This window comes from Camelus ferus, chromosome 6 (genome assembly GCF_009834535.1).
Source record: "Camelus ferus isolate YT-003-E chromosome 6, BCGSAC_Cfer_1.0, whole genome shotgun sequence".
Lineage (NCBI taxonomy): Eukaryota > Metazoa > Chordata > Mammalia > Artiodactyla > Camelidae > Camelus > Camelus ferus.
Window position 1 is genome coordinate 66564832 of NC_045701.1, and position 17948 is coordinate 66582779.

The window sequence follows — 17948 nt, forward strand, 5'->3', positions numbered from 1 at the left end:
GAAGAACTTTTTACAAGAGGAGCAACCCACAGATGGAGTGTTTTACTCAAAGACGATTTGACTTCCTATCCCGGGAAGTGGGCAAGTGGGGGCTGTGTGGGCATCCGGCAGGGCTGCTGTGAGGGGCGGGGAGAGCTGCTTCACCAGGAGAGAGGGTGCACTGATGACCTCTGGGAGAGAGCCTCCACCCTTCTCAGGATTTTATGAGGTGGTAGCTAATGTTCAGTCTGGTAGGCAGGCACACAGAAGGCCCACAGCAAACAGTTGTTCAGGAACCTTCCAGGCAGAGCCATTAATACACACACATTTAGGGCTATTGCCACTCCACTGCGGGTCCATATAACATGCTAGGAGATGACCTTGCGGGTTAGTCAACTAAACTCTTCGGCACAATTAACAGGATCAGATTTTCTTCCCTGTTAAAGCAGGGAAAGGTAAAAGGAACACAGGAGGGAGGTAGGAAGGGAGAAAAGTCTAATTAAAAGTGAAGTCCGATATGGGAAGCAAGAAGGAGCCGCCACTCCTGCAGGCCACCTTTGTCCCCTCGCTGGCCCTCTTTTCACAGTTGTGATCTGAACAAAGCTCCTACACACGGGGGACTTTTTTATTGGAGATTTTTAAAACACAGAAATGTATTTGATAACCCCCTTCACCCCCAAATGGAAATAGAAGTGAATGGACAAGAGGTGTTATATTTGCTGTTTACAAAACGTGGGCCCTTCTAGGTACCAAATAAGGGGGCAGGAGTCAGGAAAATAAAGTTCTTTGTGTCCTTGAAGCACTAACGCTCAGATTTTTAAAATTTCTTTATGTGTGTGTGAGGGGATTTGTGTTTGCGTTTCTTGAAAATTTTTTTTAAAAAAATGATCATCATATATTTGGAAAAGTGGTCCTAACACTGACAATTAGGTACTAGTTTATAAATTTTTCACCTTACTCCTGAGCAGCAGAAGTTCAACGTAGAGCAGATTTGTAGAATCACAGAATCTTTGCATCAAAGGGGACCCCAGAGGTATGTGGTGTCTGATTCATCTTCATCTCTCTACCCCAGCCCTCCCTCCAGGGCTCAGATTCCACTTACAGTCTCTCACCAGGCGGTCAGCTATCTTCTGCTTGATTTTACCACCAAAGACAGGACGCTTATTAACACCAATGACAGCATGATGCATTTTGGGGCGATTTAGCTGGAAAGTCTCTGTGTTGCCTTGAGAGTTGTAATTTCCAACAGATGACCTGCATTCTAGCTATGGGACTTACAGCATCCACAGAAATCCCACTTGCTACAGAAGGATTTGAAAACAGACATCATTATGTCCTTGTGAAATCCTCTCTTAGAGCTGACAAATATTTCTTCTCGCCCTGGCAAAAATCCTTAGTTCTCTCCCTCATTCCCAAATCAGAGAGATTTATTAATGTCTCTCTTTCCTCCTGGCCTCTTTCTTCTCAATTCAGTTTGCCAAGGTCCCTCTTAGAGAAGGTCTTGAGAGGGTCTTAGAGAGGGTCCTTCCCCAAACTGGACACATTTCAGATGTGGTCATAAACAGCTTGGGGGAAGAATGGGCCTGTCTCTCATTCTAAACACACTACTGCTAACTAATATCATGTTGGCCGTCATGTTGCATCATTAAGTCCTAAAAAACATAGCCAACAATGACTCCCGTGTTTAGGAGGATTTGAAATAGAAGGATTACCTTCCTTCCTTGCATCCTCTCTATTAAATTCTGGAGGATGTGGTAAATACTCTAAAAGGAGAATCCCTTACTTCCCAGTAGACGGTCCTCCCTAGACCTGGCATAGGGCAGGAGACAATGTCTATGGCCAACAAGAATAGCAGTGCTTTGGAGCAATAACCTGCATACTCCCTGTGAAAGGGGAGGGGAAAAGGACGAAATCGGCTTGTGCTGAGTCCCTGCTCTATGCCTGGCATTATTTTAGATGCTTTATTTATCTTACCTCATTCTGTCTTCTCAATAACCTTTGAGGTAGGCACCATTAGCCTCTTTTCATAAATAGGCTCAGAGAGGTTAAATAACTTTGCCAAGGTCACACAACTTGTGGCAGAGATGATGTTTAAACCCAGGTCATTTTGCCTCCAAAGGCATATTTTTCCTTCTGCATCTTGTTGCTTCTCAGCCAAACCTGACTAGCAATGAGGAGGACGTTTGTGGGATAACCTCTTCCAAACTGAGGGAAAAACAGCTACTACTAGCCAGACCGAAAGGATTACACCATCCCTTCCTTCCCCCCCATTCTCCTCTCTGCGATCAAACTTCCTTCCATGTGTGAAATCACCCAGAAGATTTAATGCTGCAATCACTTGGTCCATGGATTAAAACACCTTATGTCATCAAAACAACTGGAACAGAAAAACTTTGGAGAGAAGTTTTGTTTCAAGGCTCCTTGCCCCCAAATTCCCACCCAGAAAAGTATTTGTTTCTTGAGTATTTCATGATAAATCCAGAAAGGATAGCGTGATGAAGCACCCTTTAAAACAGTGGTTCTTGAAGTGTGGTCCCTGGTCCAGCAGCAGCAGCATCCCCTGGGAACTGGTTAGAAACGCGTATCCTCCAGCTGACCCCAGACCTAAGGAATCCAGAAACTCTGTGGGTGGGGCCCAGCAGGCAGTTTTCATAAACCCTCCAGGTGAATCTAATCGTTCACCCAATAAACAATGTTCTCCTGCAGCTTCTGATGGAGAGAGAGGTTCTAGGGAAACAAGTTGGCAACCTTAGATGGCCCGGGGACTCAGCCTTCCACATGTCCCCCTGGAAAAACACAATTTCTTAGAGGTCCTGTAGGGAATGCAGACAAAAGGGAAATGGAGCAGCTGAAAATGCTGCCCTTGGACAAAGTTATCGGGTGCACCAACAGCAAGATGCTTAACTTCCACTGTGTATTAGCTTAATCCAAGAACCGACTTACTGACTTAAAGCAACTGGCAGATTATAAGGAAAAAAAAAAAAAAAAGATCTACTCCCACTGCCAAGGAGAGTTAGAGAAATAGCCACATGCCTCTGCTTTTAGTTTAACTTTCTCCCACTAGGAAATGTTCCTGTGTATGACAGTAGTCATTTTGTTACAAGTTTGGTAGTTGCTACTAAGAATGCTGAATCAAGCCTGTCCCTTTGCATATGGTTCACATTTTCTATTTTACAAAAGAAGCACAAAGAAAAGGGGTGGTGGACGGGGGATGAAGCCACAGGGTAGAAGGTGCTATGCTTTGGAGGGGATCCCTGTTGTCAATAAAGGTCTGAGGGAATTCAAGATGGATTTTTTTAACAGATAGAGCATGAGAAGGCATTACAGAAAAGGAGATGGGGATTTGCTAGAGAGAAATAATTTCAAGAAGAGGAAACCAAATGAAAGCCTGATGCCTGGATGGTAAGAAAGTACAACTGGGCAAAGCAGAGACATACAGCAAAGCCCTGCACTTCATGATAATGCCATAAAACAGACAAGCAAAACAAAACAAACAAAAAAACATGTTTCAGAGAACACTAGTACTACCATGGAATTCTCCCTGTGTTACCAAACTGAGCTCGGGTCTGCTTGCCCATGCACAGCAAAGCCAGTGTACCACCCCTGTGTTGTGATGAAGGGAAGTACAGTGTTTATTGCAGGGTGCCAAGCGAGGAGAACAGGCATCTCATGCTCAAAAAACCTGAACTACCTGATAGCTTCCAGGGAAGGGTTTTAAAGGCAACATTTGGGGTGACAGCTGTTGCTTGTAGACTTTCTTTTGATTGGTTGGTGGTGAGGTAATAGGGTAATGTTTTGGTAATTTTAATCATCAACTTTCTGGTTCCAACCAGCCTGGGGTCCACATGCTTGTGGTCAGCATGTTGTTAACATCTTCCACCTGGGTAGGCGTCTTAGTTTCTGCAGAACAACTTAAAGATATGTGTCAGATTGTTATATTTACCCCTTGAGGCGGAACTGGGACTCTGTTTTATCACTGACTATTGTTTAAGCTATTGTTACTTTTCTTGCTTGACTCTTTTTCCTTTGTTTCTGCATTCCCTCACTTCCCTAATTAGTTATTGCTTGAGTCTGCTCTTTGGAACTCAGGGAAGGCCTAGGAGACTAAAGCCTTTTTCTACAAACAAGAAATGGGCTTTGGTACCTGAGAGGGCCCCACAGGGTCCTGGTTGGTTTCAGTTCCCTCTTTTCTTTGATTCTCCTCAATCCTGAGGGGGAAAGGGGCCAGAAAGAAAGGGGATAATATTTTAGACAGAGAGGTTAACCATAAACTTAGCAAGGGAACTCAGTTCTAGGGGGATTTGGTTTCACCCACATGAAGTTAAGGGAAGGCCCCACAATTAAATAAGTTGAAGAATTACTGTAAATGATATCTTCCTCTTAAAGCTGAATCATGAACCGATTTAAGGCTTTGAGAAGTCTTGCAGTCAAGAAATCTTTTAATTTTATTTGACCCAATATTTCCGAAGTCATTTGGCTAGAGGATCCCTTCATCCCCAATAATTCCTAGTCACGCCCCACAGGACACCAGCAGTATTCATCTCTCTGTCAAAGGGGAGGACGTAAAGGTGTGAATATCAGTGTCACACTCCAGGGGAAGGGAGGAAAGTGGGCACACGCAGGGGAGACCGGTCTCCTAGGGAGGCAGGGGCCCTTGGTAGGAAGGCCGGCAAAAGTCCAACGACAGTGAAGCTACTTTGGGATTCAAAGTCCGACCCTGGCCAGAGATGCCCTCGAAGAACAGCCCACGGAAAGCGGGCTGGCCGGGGGACACAGCAGAAGCCTTCGCTCGGTCGTCCAAATGACTCCAGAAATAGCCTCTCACTCCAACTGGAACAAAAGACTCTTGATTTGAATATTTATCCCATTTCCTCCCCCATGCCCCCCAAAAGAATGACAAGACACAAAGACATCTGGCCAGTTCCCTCAGACACCAGCACTGGGAACCCTGCCTTTCTCCACCTCCCTTCCAGGTCTGGGGGATCTCCATCTGCCAGGGCTAGATACTGGCCATCACGCTATCCTCATCTCTGGGCTTCGGTTGCCTCATTTGTAAAATGTTCGAGTTAGCCTGGTGATCTCCAAGGTTTTCTCCAGCTCTGTCAATTCTGAAATTTTATGAGAGCTTGGGGATCGGGATGTGAATTCCGGTGCTTTTATGAACTAGCTGTGACATTTGAACAAACAGCCGCTGCTCCCCGTACGAGCTCTCCTATGAAAGACTTGCACGCTGGGTGAGTCAGAGGCCCAAGTGAGACAACGCATCGGTCGGTCGTGGTGGTGACTGAGAAGTCGTTGTAAAGGTAGAGGCAGTATTTTCCATCTTGGGTGTGGCGCCTGAGAGATCCTTGTCTCTATGTGTGTTCCATTGTTGCCTTTGCTTTTCTCATGCTTTCCTCCCATTCAGGGCTCCGTTGGCTTTACCCTGTGAGCTGGTGTTTGCTCCATTCATCTCTACTCGTCAGTCACTCAACTGCACTTGTTGGGACTGCTGGCCTCCCACATTCTTCCAGGTGTCCACAAGTTGGTCTCAGGCTGAAGAGTAGCAGGCTTAAAATAATTTCAGATTTGTCTCAATTTGGACAGAGGTTGACCTGAAATACACCACTGGGCTGTTTATGCAAAGGGCTTCTTGCCAAATATATTTAAAAGTATGAGTCAGAGATGAAATTTACCTACCTAAGAACACATTGTTTTCAAGCACCTTTAGGAGTACCACTCATATCCAACAGTATAGTTACAATATAAGCAGAGAGTAACGTCACTTAGTTTGATGTAAAAACACTTTATTTGTTAAGGAAGACCCATCAGTTGACATTTCAGCCTTCCCAGGATGCTCCAGAATAGGAGCAAATAGGGATAGAAGCAAACTCCATGGTTTGTATCTGTACCTTTATGGCTAGAACAACTCTGAGGTGTGAAAAGTACACTAGAGGCTAGATACTAGAAATGGCCAGTTACCTCATCAGTTCCTCTTGGCCCATGCTTTTCTCATAGATTAAGTCTAAGAGTTGATTAATTTGAGGCTGGTGTGTATGGAGGAGGTAGAACAAAGGAGATTACTTACTGATTTAAAAGAATAAATATGTTTACAAGGGAGGAAGTGAAACGAGGTAGAATTTACCTCTTGATCATGTGTGTGTGTGTGTATATATACATTTACCATCAATTCTGTAGAATTTACATACTGATTGCTTTTGACAAGAAACCTTACTTCTCTCCTCTGAGAATACTGGAACTGTTTCTATAGGAAAGCAAACTTCCCCTTCCTCTACTCAAACTTTTTCACATTTTTGCTGATTTCAGATTGCCCCTTCCCTTGGGGCTGGTCAGAATAGAATGTTCTTTGGTTTCCATCAGGGAATCTGACTGGGCTTTTCTTGAGTGTACACATAGTTGGCTAAAAAGTAACATGATGATAATAAAAATAAATAGCTCAGTGTAACTGGGCACTTACCATGTGAGCTAAGTGTTTTATTTACATTATCTAGTTTAATCCTCCCAGCGACCAAGTGAGGTAGGTATTGTTATCTTCCTCTTTTTAAATAGACACGGACAGTCTGAGGCTTGGTTTGACTATGAACCTTTCCGAGGCTGCAGAGGGTTGGCAAGTTCAGTGGATAACTTCAGTGAAGTGGCAGAGGTGGGCTTAAGGTTTAAGGAAGGCAGGCTATAGTCTGGCTCCATGATCACTGCCTTCCGTCCCCATGTAACTTCTTTTTCTTCAGGAAGACGTCTTGAAAACTCCCCAAGACGACTTACAAACAACCTCCCGATTGAGAACCCTGGGTCGATTCACTCAGGGCTCCTTTGGCAAAGAGAAGTGACCTCACTGGGCACTGCCTATGGTCCTGCAGGCTGAGACCCTGCCCAGCTCCTCTGCATCTTCTTTCGCTCACTGCTGTTCCCTCCCCTGGAACACACCTGGGGCAGGTGTGCCAATAACCATGTATTCCAGGCCTCAGAGGAACATGGCAGCAATTCCTCATTCGATTCTAGTTATAAAACTTGAAAGGACTTGGAAGCAGCTTTCAGCCTGAGGATTTTGTAATCCAGACTCTACTCCTTGGAGCCTGGACTGAGGAAAATGCCCAGGGCCTTGGGGAGAAAGGAGCTGTTTGGGCCTGTGGGCCTGGCTCGGGGCTGGGAGGCAGCGTCCGCATGCCCATGTGGATACAATGGGCGCTCTCAGTGAGTGTGTGGCCCTGGGGACCTTCTGAGCCCTGAGGTCCGATTATATCCCCTGAAATAAAGCTTTGGGCTCAGTCTCTTACTCATGCTGGTGGTTCTATCCCCAGCAGACTCAGCTGGGACTCTGCATGCCCAGGAGAAGGGAGCGCCCCATGTAGCCTTCTCCACAGCCCTCAGCGCTGGACTTGGTGGGTACCATCCTCATGGAAAAGAAGGCTGGCCTTGGCCACGGGAGCCAAGGGGCCTGGGAGTGAGTCAGTGCGGCCACCCGGCCCGGGGACAGGTTCCTCAGAGGGGATTATTGGCCAAGGAGGAGGAAGCAGCCAGCCAGGCCCCATTAAAATGCTGCCCCTGGCAAGGAGACATCTCTCAGAGCTATCCCCTGCGGGCCGGACAGGATCTGAAGGAGTGAACTCCAAGTTTCCAGCAGCGCTTCCCACCGGAGCCTCCGGAGGTTACCAGGGGAGCTCTGGCCGGCAGGGAAGCCAGCTTGCCAGGTGTTTCTGACATAGCTGAGAGCAATCATTGCCACAGCCCCCCTGCATCCGGCCACCACCCTGTGCTGGGCACCGGACTCACACTGTTTTCCTTGCCAGAGCCCTCCAGGTTTGGCGTTGTTACCCCCAGTTTACAGAAAGGACTCAAAGAACTAAGTACCAGGCTACTTTGTAACTGGCTGGATCAGGATTCAAACGCAGGTCTGTCTGGGTTCTTTCCATCTCACCCTTAGTCTTCCTCAGAAAGTAGCACTAACCCAACTTAGGACTGATCTTGGGTGACCATCTCGGGTAACAACCATGGTCATGGGGTTTATGGACCGTCTCCATGAGATGAAGTGGGGGTGGAACGTGGTCCCAGGGTAAAGGCATTGAATTCAGTTTCCTTGCACAGAGAGCAGAGGTAAATGCCTCATTTATACACAGTCGTCACACTAGTAGGGACAAGATGCCCTCCATCTTGTTTTTATCCTGATTCTGTGGGGAGGTCTGTAATGAAACAACTAGTTTCAGGGAAACTATGGTATTTGCTACCCACACAAGAGCAGAAGCTGTTTCTGTAGCTTTTCTGCCTTACCGATAACTTCTGGGTTTTAATCAGGCTGTCAGATCTCTCCTTTACCAATGTAGCGCTTGTATACCTCACCTCTCAATTTGTATGCTGTCACTGTCTATCCTCAATTCTAATATGTCCTTGATCCCAAGAGGCACCTTTTTTTTTCTCACTTCAATGTCTGTGCAACTGGCACACATTTTGTAATTGAGGTCTATATTTAATCTGGTGGAGCTGTTTAAATTGATGGTACATTTTTAGAATGGATGGAGACCAGGAATTCTGGAAATATGATAATTCATGCATTTGTTCAACTCGTCAAATGCCTACAATAAATGTCAGGCATTATGCTAGATGCTTGGAATATAGAAGTAGCCAGTACGCAGTCCCTTGCCTTAGGGAGGTCACAGTCTAGACAGATCAACAGTTAAGCTCATTGGAACAAGGGCTTTGAATTTGGGGAAGCAGGGTGTGTGGAGGGCCAGAGGAAGGCGGGAAAGGAGGCAGGGAGGCTGGAACCACTTTAAGAAGAAAGTATATCATGAAGGAGGTAGGAATACAAAAGAGTTGGGAGTGGGTTGGGTTGGGTTGGGGAATGGTATTCTGGACATACTGACTAGTTGGAGCAAACAAAGGTTCAGAACCGTGAGACAGTAGGATGTGTTCCTGAGCCTCAAAGGGTTCCTTGTGGCCAGAATGGAGGGGGTGTGGGGAGACCTGGGATGAAACAAGGCTGCAGGGATAGGCAGGGGGCAGATCATGGGGGACCTCAAGCTCACGCAAATCAGTGTAATCTCTCTCCTGAGTCTGATGGCGAGCCATTGAGGGGTTTTAAGCAGGGGAGTGATGTCCCAATTTGTGTTTAGGAACTCCGTGTAGAAAGTGGGTGGAAAGAGGATGGTGGGGGTCGGGGGTGGAGGAGGTGGACAGAGTGATAGCTATTGAAAGGGAAAGAAGTGGGGAGGGGATAGCTGAGCGGTAGAGTGCAAACTAAGCATGAGGTCCTGGGCTCAACCCTTAGTACCTCTGTTAAATAAACAAATAAATAAACCTAATACCGTCCGCCCAACCAAAGCAAAACAAGAGGAAAAAAAAAAAAAAGGAGAAAGAAGAATGAAGCAGAAAGCCTCGTTTTTATTTCCTAGTCCCAAGCAGCATGGGTGGGCCTGATCATGGAGGCTTGAGGAAGATCACACGGTGGTGACAGGGCATCTAGAACTAGAACCTGCAGGCAGAAGGGACCTTGTTCTGACCTTCACCCCATCCCATGTGCCCTTGTCTCAGGAGAGCCACGTGAGCAATAGGCAGGCTGACTGTATGAACAGATGGATGCTGGGAAAAGCCAGAAAAAGAAAAGCTTTCCACTTGTCTCTGCTCATTAAAGAAGGGTCATATCCACCGACCGCGGTGACACTTCAGCTTATACTTGCCACATTCGTTCACCAATCAGAACTTCTTACAAATGGATGGGATCCGCAGTGGACCAAGTGTGCTTAAGTGCTGTAGGAGATAAGCACTAACTGTCATGAGGAAACAGGAGATAAATTGCTGCGGCTGTGCCCGAGAGTCAGACGGAAAGCACAATCGATGTTGTGGAGCGGTCCACGACCAGAGCTACCCAGGGGAGGGATGCTGGGCTGAGAGGAGGAGGGACCTCCTCCGCCACGCTGGGGATGCTTTGAAAGGGTTGGGAGGTGACTGTTGGTACAGTGACCCAAGACTTAACGGTTCTTTTCCCCTTCCACTTCCCTGAACAGGTGCAGTGCCATACTTACACGGGGTACTGCTGGTGTGTCACCCCAGACGGGAAGCCCATCAGTGGCTCTTCTGTGCAGAATAAAACTCCTGTATGTTCAGGTACCGTAGGGAGGGGTGGGAAGAAAGAAAAGGGTTGGAGAGAGACCTCTTGGCTGGTCTCTGGCATCTTGTGGGGGAACCTTTGAAAGATTGGCGGTGGTTAGGAGCCCACTTCCAGGACAGGGAGGACTCTACCCAGACACACTTGCTCTGTAGTCAGCGGGGTGATAGCATCAGGATATGACTGTGTTAGGTGTTTATTCTGTGTTTAGGTTTCTGGCTCAGTGCTCTTTACCCAAGTGTCGGCTGTAACCTCTAGAGCACAGCTTGTACGTTTTTAGCTTGTGCGCTCTGATTGCTGGTGGCCCTGGGAGCAGTTTATTGAGATGGATTTCAAGACTGCATGGGAGTTCAACATTGAAGGCTGTGATAATCAATTAGTGATGTCTATCATGGCGTAGGAGAGAAGAGGGGTGGCCCCTGTGCCGTGTGTTTGCCATCCCTGAACGATGTAATGTCTAGTGATGAAAAGCATTCATGACAGTGGCCCTCGAGTCCGGCTGTCCTCTGCAGTACCTGGGGAATTAAAAAGAACCCAGGTGTTGAAGGCTTCTTATGTCGTCTGAGCCGGTAGGTCTGGAGTGAGACTTGGAGTCCACGTGTTTATGAAGCTTCACAGACGGTTCTGATGATTAGACAAGTCAGGGAACCACAGCTTCGTAGTAACCCTCTGGGTTAGTAAAATATTACTAGCTCATAGCAAAATCAAGCCCTTTCTATTTTCAATTTTATAGGCATAGAGAAAATTTGTTCTTAGGTCAGTTTCATGGGATTGTGCACTATGAATTTACATTGTGAAGCCCCATGCCTCCCACTTCTATTCAGATGGTGAGGGATTTGGGAATTACTCCCTTAATTTACTCTGCAGCTCAGCCCGCATTTAAAAAAACAACAACAACAACAACAAAAAACCAAAACCAGCCTATCCCACCTACTAGCTGTTTCATTATTTCTCTGTAATCTGTGTCTATGAGATTTTCTTCATTTACTTATGTTTAATTTTTAAGTGCAGGCAAAATACAAAACATTATTCTAAAACCTATGGGAAATTCAGAAGGCTCACGGTCCTGCTATCCTAGCATTTTTTTCTTTTTCACTAAACTTACTCATTTTTCAACCAGCCCTGCTATCTGCTGTATAAGGGGGAAAGTAAGTGGGAAGGGCAGTCAGTATCTACATTAGGAAACCAGAGTTTGCAGGCAAAAAAGGAAAGTTTACTTTATTTGTGGCTTACATGGAAACTGGAAACCTTAATTGGGGTTGGTGTGGGGAGGAGCAGGAATGAGCCTTCCTTGCAAATGACCTGGAAAGTTTCATTTGAAGCAAACAAATGTGCTAGAAACAAGTCATGCAGGGTAATACAATTGGATTCTCACAAACTAGTATATGGAGAAGGGTGTGGATTGGGACAGATTTCTTCTCCTTTGCTGCAGGGACGGCCACAGATGCCCTTCTGTGGCTGCGCTGGCTCTGCCCTGCAGTGGGGGTTGGTCTTTGTGGAGGAGGCAGGTGCAACAGGGTCGGGACCCTCGGATGGGTCCACGTGGTCTCCTAGCACAAAGAGGGCCAAGCGCTTGGCCAAACCCACACGCTACCCCCTCCTCGAGGAACAGGCTGCATCTAGAAAATTGCTTCCATGCCTCAGACGAATTTGGCCCATTCAGGACAATTGGGCCAACAATTTTCTACTTAATGCAGATGGAAAATCGCCGATTTCCTGCCCTAACCAGCAAGGACTGTCAATCATTGCATTCACAGCGAGAGGGGTTTTCTTTTCAGTTGGCCCTCCTGACTGGATATGGCTCAGAACATGGAGCTGGTGGGAAGTGGAGGTGAGGGGCAGTCACTGGAATGTTCAACAGAGGAGTTATGTGGATGTGGAATTTTGTAAAAATCTGGTCCAGTCTATTGCCAGGAAGCCTGGAAATCATGGTTCATCTCAACAGTGCTGTGGTATCAGTGACATTGATGTTAAACAAACCCCACTCACGTGTATGTATGTCCTCACTTTGTATATAATGTTCCTAGATGTGTATACAGTGTGTATATATACATAACCATATGCTCATAACATTAGGCTTTACCAACTCTTTGAAAGAAACCAACCACGATGCATTCTGAACGTCTGTGTTTTTGTTTCCCCTCTCACCCAAGGTTCAGTCACCGATAAGCCCTTGAGCCAGGGTAACTCAGGAAGGAAAGGTGAGTAGAGTTTCACGCTTTATCTAAATGTTTGCTTCTAAAGCCAGTCCAAGCAGGCGTTCTTAGACAAGATGGAAGGAGCCTGGGGTGAACACTTAAAATGCCCCGCAGAAATCCCCATTTTTATTTTGTGTTTCCTCCCAGAAGCATCGGAGGTAAGTAAGGCTCAAACCATGGTGGGGGCCAAGCTCCCAGAATTTCTGAGAGAGGTGGGCGAGTGCAGTGCACAGGGCTGGCAGGGACCCCGAGACTCCTGGCTCCTGGGAATTTTGGTCAATCAACTACCAGTGTAGCCAGTATTAAACAGAAATGGACAATGGAGGCAGGCAGGCCCCAGCCTGCCCTGACTCTTATTTTGGAATCCCATCTGAGCATTTTTTTTTCTGATTCTTCTTGATGATTGTTCCAGCACATCCAGAGTCTCTTCGCTGAGAGTAGGATGCTTCATGGGCATGCAACCTGGGCAGCCGTTGTCTCGAAATTCTTAATTATTTTGCCTTTGAGCTTGCATTTTGTAAGTCCAGTTCAATGGGACGATGAAGTGTGTGTGCAGGCAGAAGAGACACGTGTGCCATGTGTACCTGCTGCAGCCTCATTTGTAGATGGCTTCGGTAATGCAGGCTATGGGGCTTCCATAGTACCCTAGAAAGTTTATTTTTTGTTACCTAAAACAGCATTAAATAGCAAATTAAAACACACTATGACACGTCAAGAGAGAGACCGTAGAAGAGAGGATAAGACTACATTTTAGTGACTTTCATGGCCCCCCCCCTTTTTTTCTTGCTTTTTGAACAAAAGGCTTTGCGTTTTCATTTTACACTGGGCCTTACAAATTATACAGCCGGCCCCGACTGGGGCATGTGTCTGAGCACTGTTTAGTGCATCAGCCAACATGAGAAATAGGTCCCTGGGATATGCTGGTCATACTTTCCAGTGTGGGAGACACTAAGAGTCACCACCTCTTGCCTCCAGGACAGCATACACGCAGAGACCTGGTAGCCATGTGGGAAACAGGTACAGCAGTTTTATTGCACGTGCAAGGACTCCAGAACCCCTGTTTTGGGTTCTCGGGTAAAACTCAGACAGGAGATCTTGGCTGAGTTTGAGGCTTTCCACCTAAATCTGGGCCTTGGGAACTTCATGCTCATAGAATCCATGTGGAGAGTTGGGCCTGCAAGGATCAGCATGAGGCACATAGGCAAGGCCCTGGACCTTGTCCCAGGTGCTTATCCCGTGGGGACCAGAAGAGGAGGCAATGTCCCCCTGCCTGAAAGCAGGAGATGAGAGTCTGGAGAACCTGCTGTCCCTGAATGCAGGTGCTCCAAGAAGATGTTGAAGTGGAGCTTGGTGATACCACCACCCACTAGAAACCATGGACCAAGGGACCCGATGAGCTGCTACCCTTCTGGTGAGGAGGAACGAGTAAGTGGGCAAAAAGAAGGGAGCAGGTGCCTTTCCAGGTCCTTCCCAGCACAGGGGCACCGGGGGAGACAGCCATCCGTGTTGGCAGCTCCCTTCTAGGTGGGAAGGTAGGAAAGAGGATGGACGTTTCTTTCTGCAAAGACCTGAGATCATCAACACTGAGGGTGGTGTGGATCTGCCTACAATTTACTGGGGTTGGAAAAGGGAGCTGCCTTCAGTTTTGCTTGTTGCAATTAACATCTTCAGGAGCATCGCCTTTATTCCTGGGCATGAGGTCTTGGTGGTAGAAAAAAAAAAATGAGCAATCATGCAAAACAGACCATCCAGACTTTCTCTAGCAAAGGGGGTACACGATGCTGAATGAGGCGCCTGAACCAAGAAAGGCCAACCAGGTGTTCTGGTTCTTAAACTGTACGGAGGAGTTCTTTCCAGGTTATTGTGGCTTTGAAACCTGTGGGTAACAATAAGAGACCTGTGGTCATGGCGGGCTCTTGCTGACCCAGCTAGAAGAGGGCAGGCGAACCTGATTCCTCCAGGGAGAATTCAGGGAACAAGGGGGTAGAGTCTGAAGCCTCATCTCAGGGGGACAAGTTGCCGCCATCAGTTCTCAGCTCCTTGCTTCTGCACCCCGGGGGGTTCCTCCCTCCCAGGTGGGAGGCCTGGCAGGGGGTGGGGGTCGGGGAGATGTGACAGCTCACTTGCCCCTGGACACTTGACTTTTGCCCAGTGGCCTCTCTCTGCTTGTACTTTGGAGGATCTGCAGAGGTGTTGATCCTCTTCTCTTTGTCTGCCGTGAGCAGGGCAGTGGAAAGCAGGTTTGGGCCACCTGTAGCCACCTGAAGCCACACCTGTCCAGGAAGCTGGAGTTTGAATGGGGACAGGGTGCGAGAGGGCATTTGTAATATCCTGTGTCAGCCCGCCGAGGTCCCTCTCTCAGCTGCTACTTAAGAATGGAATGTGCTCCGGAGGGCAGCAGGTGGGAGGACACAAAGGCCCCTTGTCTGAGCTTGTGCCCACACGTGGGGTCTCCTAGAAGGCACCTCCCCAGAGCCGCAGCCTGCAGCCCGAGACCTGCGGACAGGGATGCTAGGCTCGGAACATCATTCAGGGTGAGGAGGACAGCAAGGGAGGAGGCGAGGCTGGGGGTCTAGGTGAAGGTGGCGGGGTTGGCGGGGGAGGAGCAGAGTCAGCCCCTTCTTTCCCTACTCGCTTGCCTTTTTGAACATGCTCCACAGACGGGGCTTGGAGGGATCGGTTCTCTCTGCCTGGGAGGAATGAAAAGGCGTATTGTGCGGTGGAGGGTCTGGTTGCCAGCCAGGAATCAGTCCTCCAAAGGAGAGGAGGAGAAAGGCAGAGCGGGAGGAGGCTGGGGGAGAGGCCCAGGGAGATAGCAGGAGGTAGGCAGGGAAGAGGGAGCGGCCAGGCAGTAGCAGGTCACCGCCGTCTGGCCTGGGAGGGAGGTCTGGGTTGCTCCTGCTCCTGGGTCCACAGGTGCGGGGCCCAAGGGGAGAAGTGGGGAAAGGAGGGAGGGGGCCCGATTATCTTACCCAGATGCACGTGCTCCGGGAGGGGAGGAGGGTCAGAACTTCAGACTATTTACTTAATCCCTTGGAATGTCCTTGCCTCTCTCTGTTCTTTGGGCCCCTTGTGTTTCACGAACTCCTTTATGGGCACATGTGTGGTAATTAACACATGCAGGGTAGGTCCCGGGCCATGTGTTTGAGTTTCAAATATCCATTGATCTGGGGCACTCCCATCTTGCTGCCCTTCCCTTCTTCTCTTTCTGTCCTCACCCTTGAAGAGAGATGGAAGGGGTATGTGCTTGTCTTGCGGGGGGTGAGGGGCACACATGCATCCACATGTGTTTTATTGATGCTCCAGAGAAATATCAGAAGAGAGGAAGGGACCCCCAGCAGCCCCTTGAGCCCTGACAATCTGCTGCTGCTAAAACAGTCCAAGGCTGCTGCAATTGAGAAAGAGAAAGGAATTTTTGGTTTCCATTGAAGTAGCCCGAAGAAAAATGGCTGGGAAGCGGAATGTGTTTAGAGATCATGATTTTACCCTGATTGGCTTTTCCTGGCCCCCCCACAGCTTGTCGATTTTGCTGAGGTGCTTCTTTTTGGGGTCTGGATGCTAGTGGATGTGGGGGAGTTTCCAGGATAACCAGACACAAAGTCAGGGACTGGTTCAGGCATCATTGCTTATGAAGTGTGGGAGGGACATTGTCGGCTTCCAGTGGGATGGTGGAGGGGCGGGTGGAGAATGATTAAGTGGGAGAATGATGGGAGAGCACTTGGACAGTGATCTCTGGCAGTTCTCTGGGAGCTTTCTCTTCTGAGCACCCATGACCTTAGAGATCCCGGGGTGTTGCTTCAATACATGGCAAATGAAAATTTAGGGTCATCAGGAATTTTATGCAGTTTCTTCTTTTCCAACTTGTAAGTGGTCTGTGAGTGAGCAGTTTAAGGAAAGTGAGAGGGAATAAAAACATTAGCAGACTTCTTCCATTTTTTGCATGGCCTTCTGTATTTGTCAAGGCGGTCTTTGAGAGAAGCCGAACTTCCCAAACCCAACCCCCCTTTAATTTGCAGAGATTTCTTTTATTCCCCACTGGCTGTTCCACAGGATGTGTTCCAAACAGAATGAGTCACAATTATTTCTCCAAGGTCCTTCTCTGGGTCTCTGTTTTTAGAATCTCTCTTGGCACCCAGTCTACAGGTTGGTGCCAACTTAGAGACCTTGTCACTCAAGTGATGGAGCAACTGACAGTCTCATTCAAGGCTGAAGGATGTGCTTAGGGCAGGGGTGATGGGTGGCAGGCTTCCCAGATGAAGGGACCATGTGGCTTCTAGCATAAGCCCTCAGGAGGGTAAAGCACACCAGAAGGAGGTTTACTTCATTGCCCCCAGCCTGGCTGAAGTGTGCAAGGCTGGCTGTCTCAGATGGTTCTATACGTGGTTCTATAATGTTCCCATGACTTTAACCTCTTCCCAGCAACCTCTTTTTTCTCGTTGCCTAGCACCAAGTGGGAAGCTGGATCATAGTAGATCTGTCAGCGTTGCCATCAAATGGCAGGAACCTGATTATCTACCAGCCTGGGTGGGACCTCTAGGGGTTGGCCTCTGCTCACACTGGATTTCCCTGTGGAGAGGCATTCGCTCTGGTACGTGCCTGCTGCCACAAACTGTGCCTCAGCAGCTCCAAGCCCACGAGAGGCAGCTCTTTTCCTCTGCATGCATCTTGCTGCTGCTTCCTGCTGCTCTGAGCCACCTGACCAAGCCTGGCATATCAGCACATCGACTGCAGAAAGGGTGTGCGTGAGTGTGCTGGAGTGTTCGTGCCTGGACCACATCTCCCTTCTACCCACAGTTAATTACTCTCCCAGGACGGCTCCATCTACTCAATGCCCCACCCTCTTCTCAGCCCCTATTCTATGTTCTCCAAAAGAAAGTTTATGCATGGAAGTTACTAAATTAAGAGGTTAATCTCTGCCGTATCCTTATTTCCAAGGACTGGAGAGGAAATGGGGGTTAGTGATCTGGAAAATTCTCTTGACCATGTATCCAAACAAGTCCCTGGTATTATTAGTAACCAATGGGGCTTTATACTTGGCTCTTTTATTCTTTCATTCAACAAATATTTATTGAGGACTTAGTGCCAGCCTTGTGACAGTCACTGAGGGTCCAGGGACAAGTGAAATGCTGAGAGTCTTCGCCTCATGGAGCTGCCGGGGATGAGTGGGGCCCACCGGCCAGTTCTTGGGCCCTCTGCCTGGTCCCTGGGTGGGGCTCCTGAAGTCCAGGCAAGGCAGCCCAGAGCTGGGCAGGCCACTGAGCATGTGGTCGTTTGCCTACTGCTCCTTGACTGAGCAAGTTCAGTTCCAAGTGTAACGCAGCAATTGGAGGGAGGCAGGGATTTCAGCCTGTGGGCGGAAAGGGCTCAGGGCCGCATCTGAACCACTTACCTCCAGCCCCGAGCGCTATGCGCTCCGTGGTAAAAGTCGAGGAACTGTCACTCTCAGGTCCTGTTACACCAACAGGTGCCCGTTGAAAGAAAGCCATGAGATTCAAGGGCTGCCTATCCCGGTGTATATGGAAAGGCAATGGAGCTAGAATAGCAAAACCAGTTTTTAGAAAGAAAAAGAAAGTGGGAGGAATCACTATCTGATTTTTTTGTTAAACCAAGAGATCTTTAATGTTTTAGTCCCTTCACAACCCTTTATGAATTTTCAGTCCATGCTTCCCTTT

General features: G+C 48.1%; 1 protein-coding gene across 4 annotated transcripts in view; it reads left to right on the plus strand.

Annotated features, from left to right (window-relative positions):
* The window catches only part of SMOC1 (SPARC related modular calcium binding 1), a 135146-nt gene that overhangs the window by 72086 nt on the left and 45112 nt on the right, over positions 1 to 17948 (plus strand). For all 4 annotated transcript variants that reach the window (XM_032482275.1, XM_032482276.1, XM_032482277.1 and 1 more), the window contains exons 4-5: positions 9978 to 10077; positions 12232 to 12279. In XM_032482275.1, coding sequence (XP_032338166.1) covers positions 9978 to 10077; positions 12232 to 12279 — 148 coding nt within the window. The remainder of the gene's footprint in view (positions 1 to 9977; positions 10078 to 12231; positions 12280 to 17948) is intronic.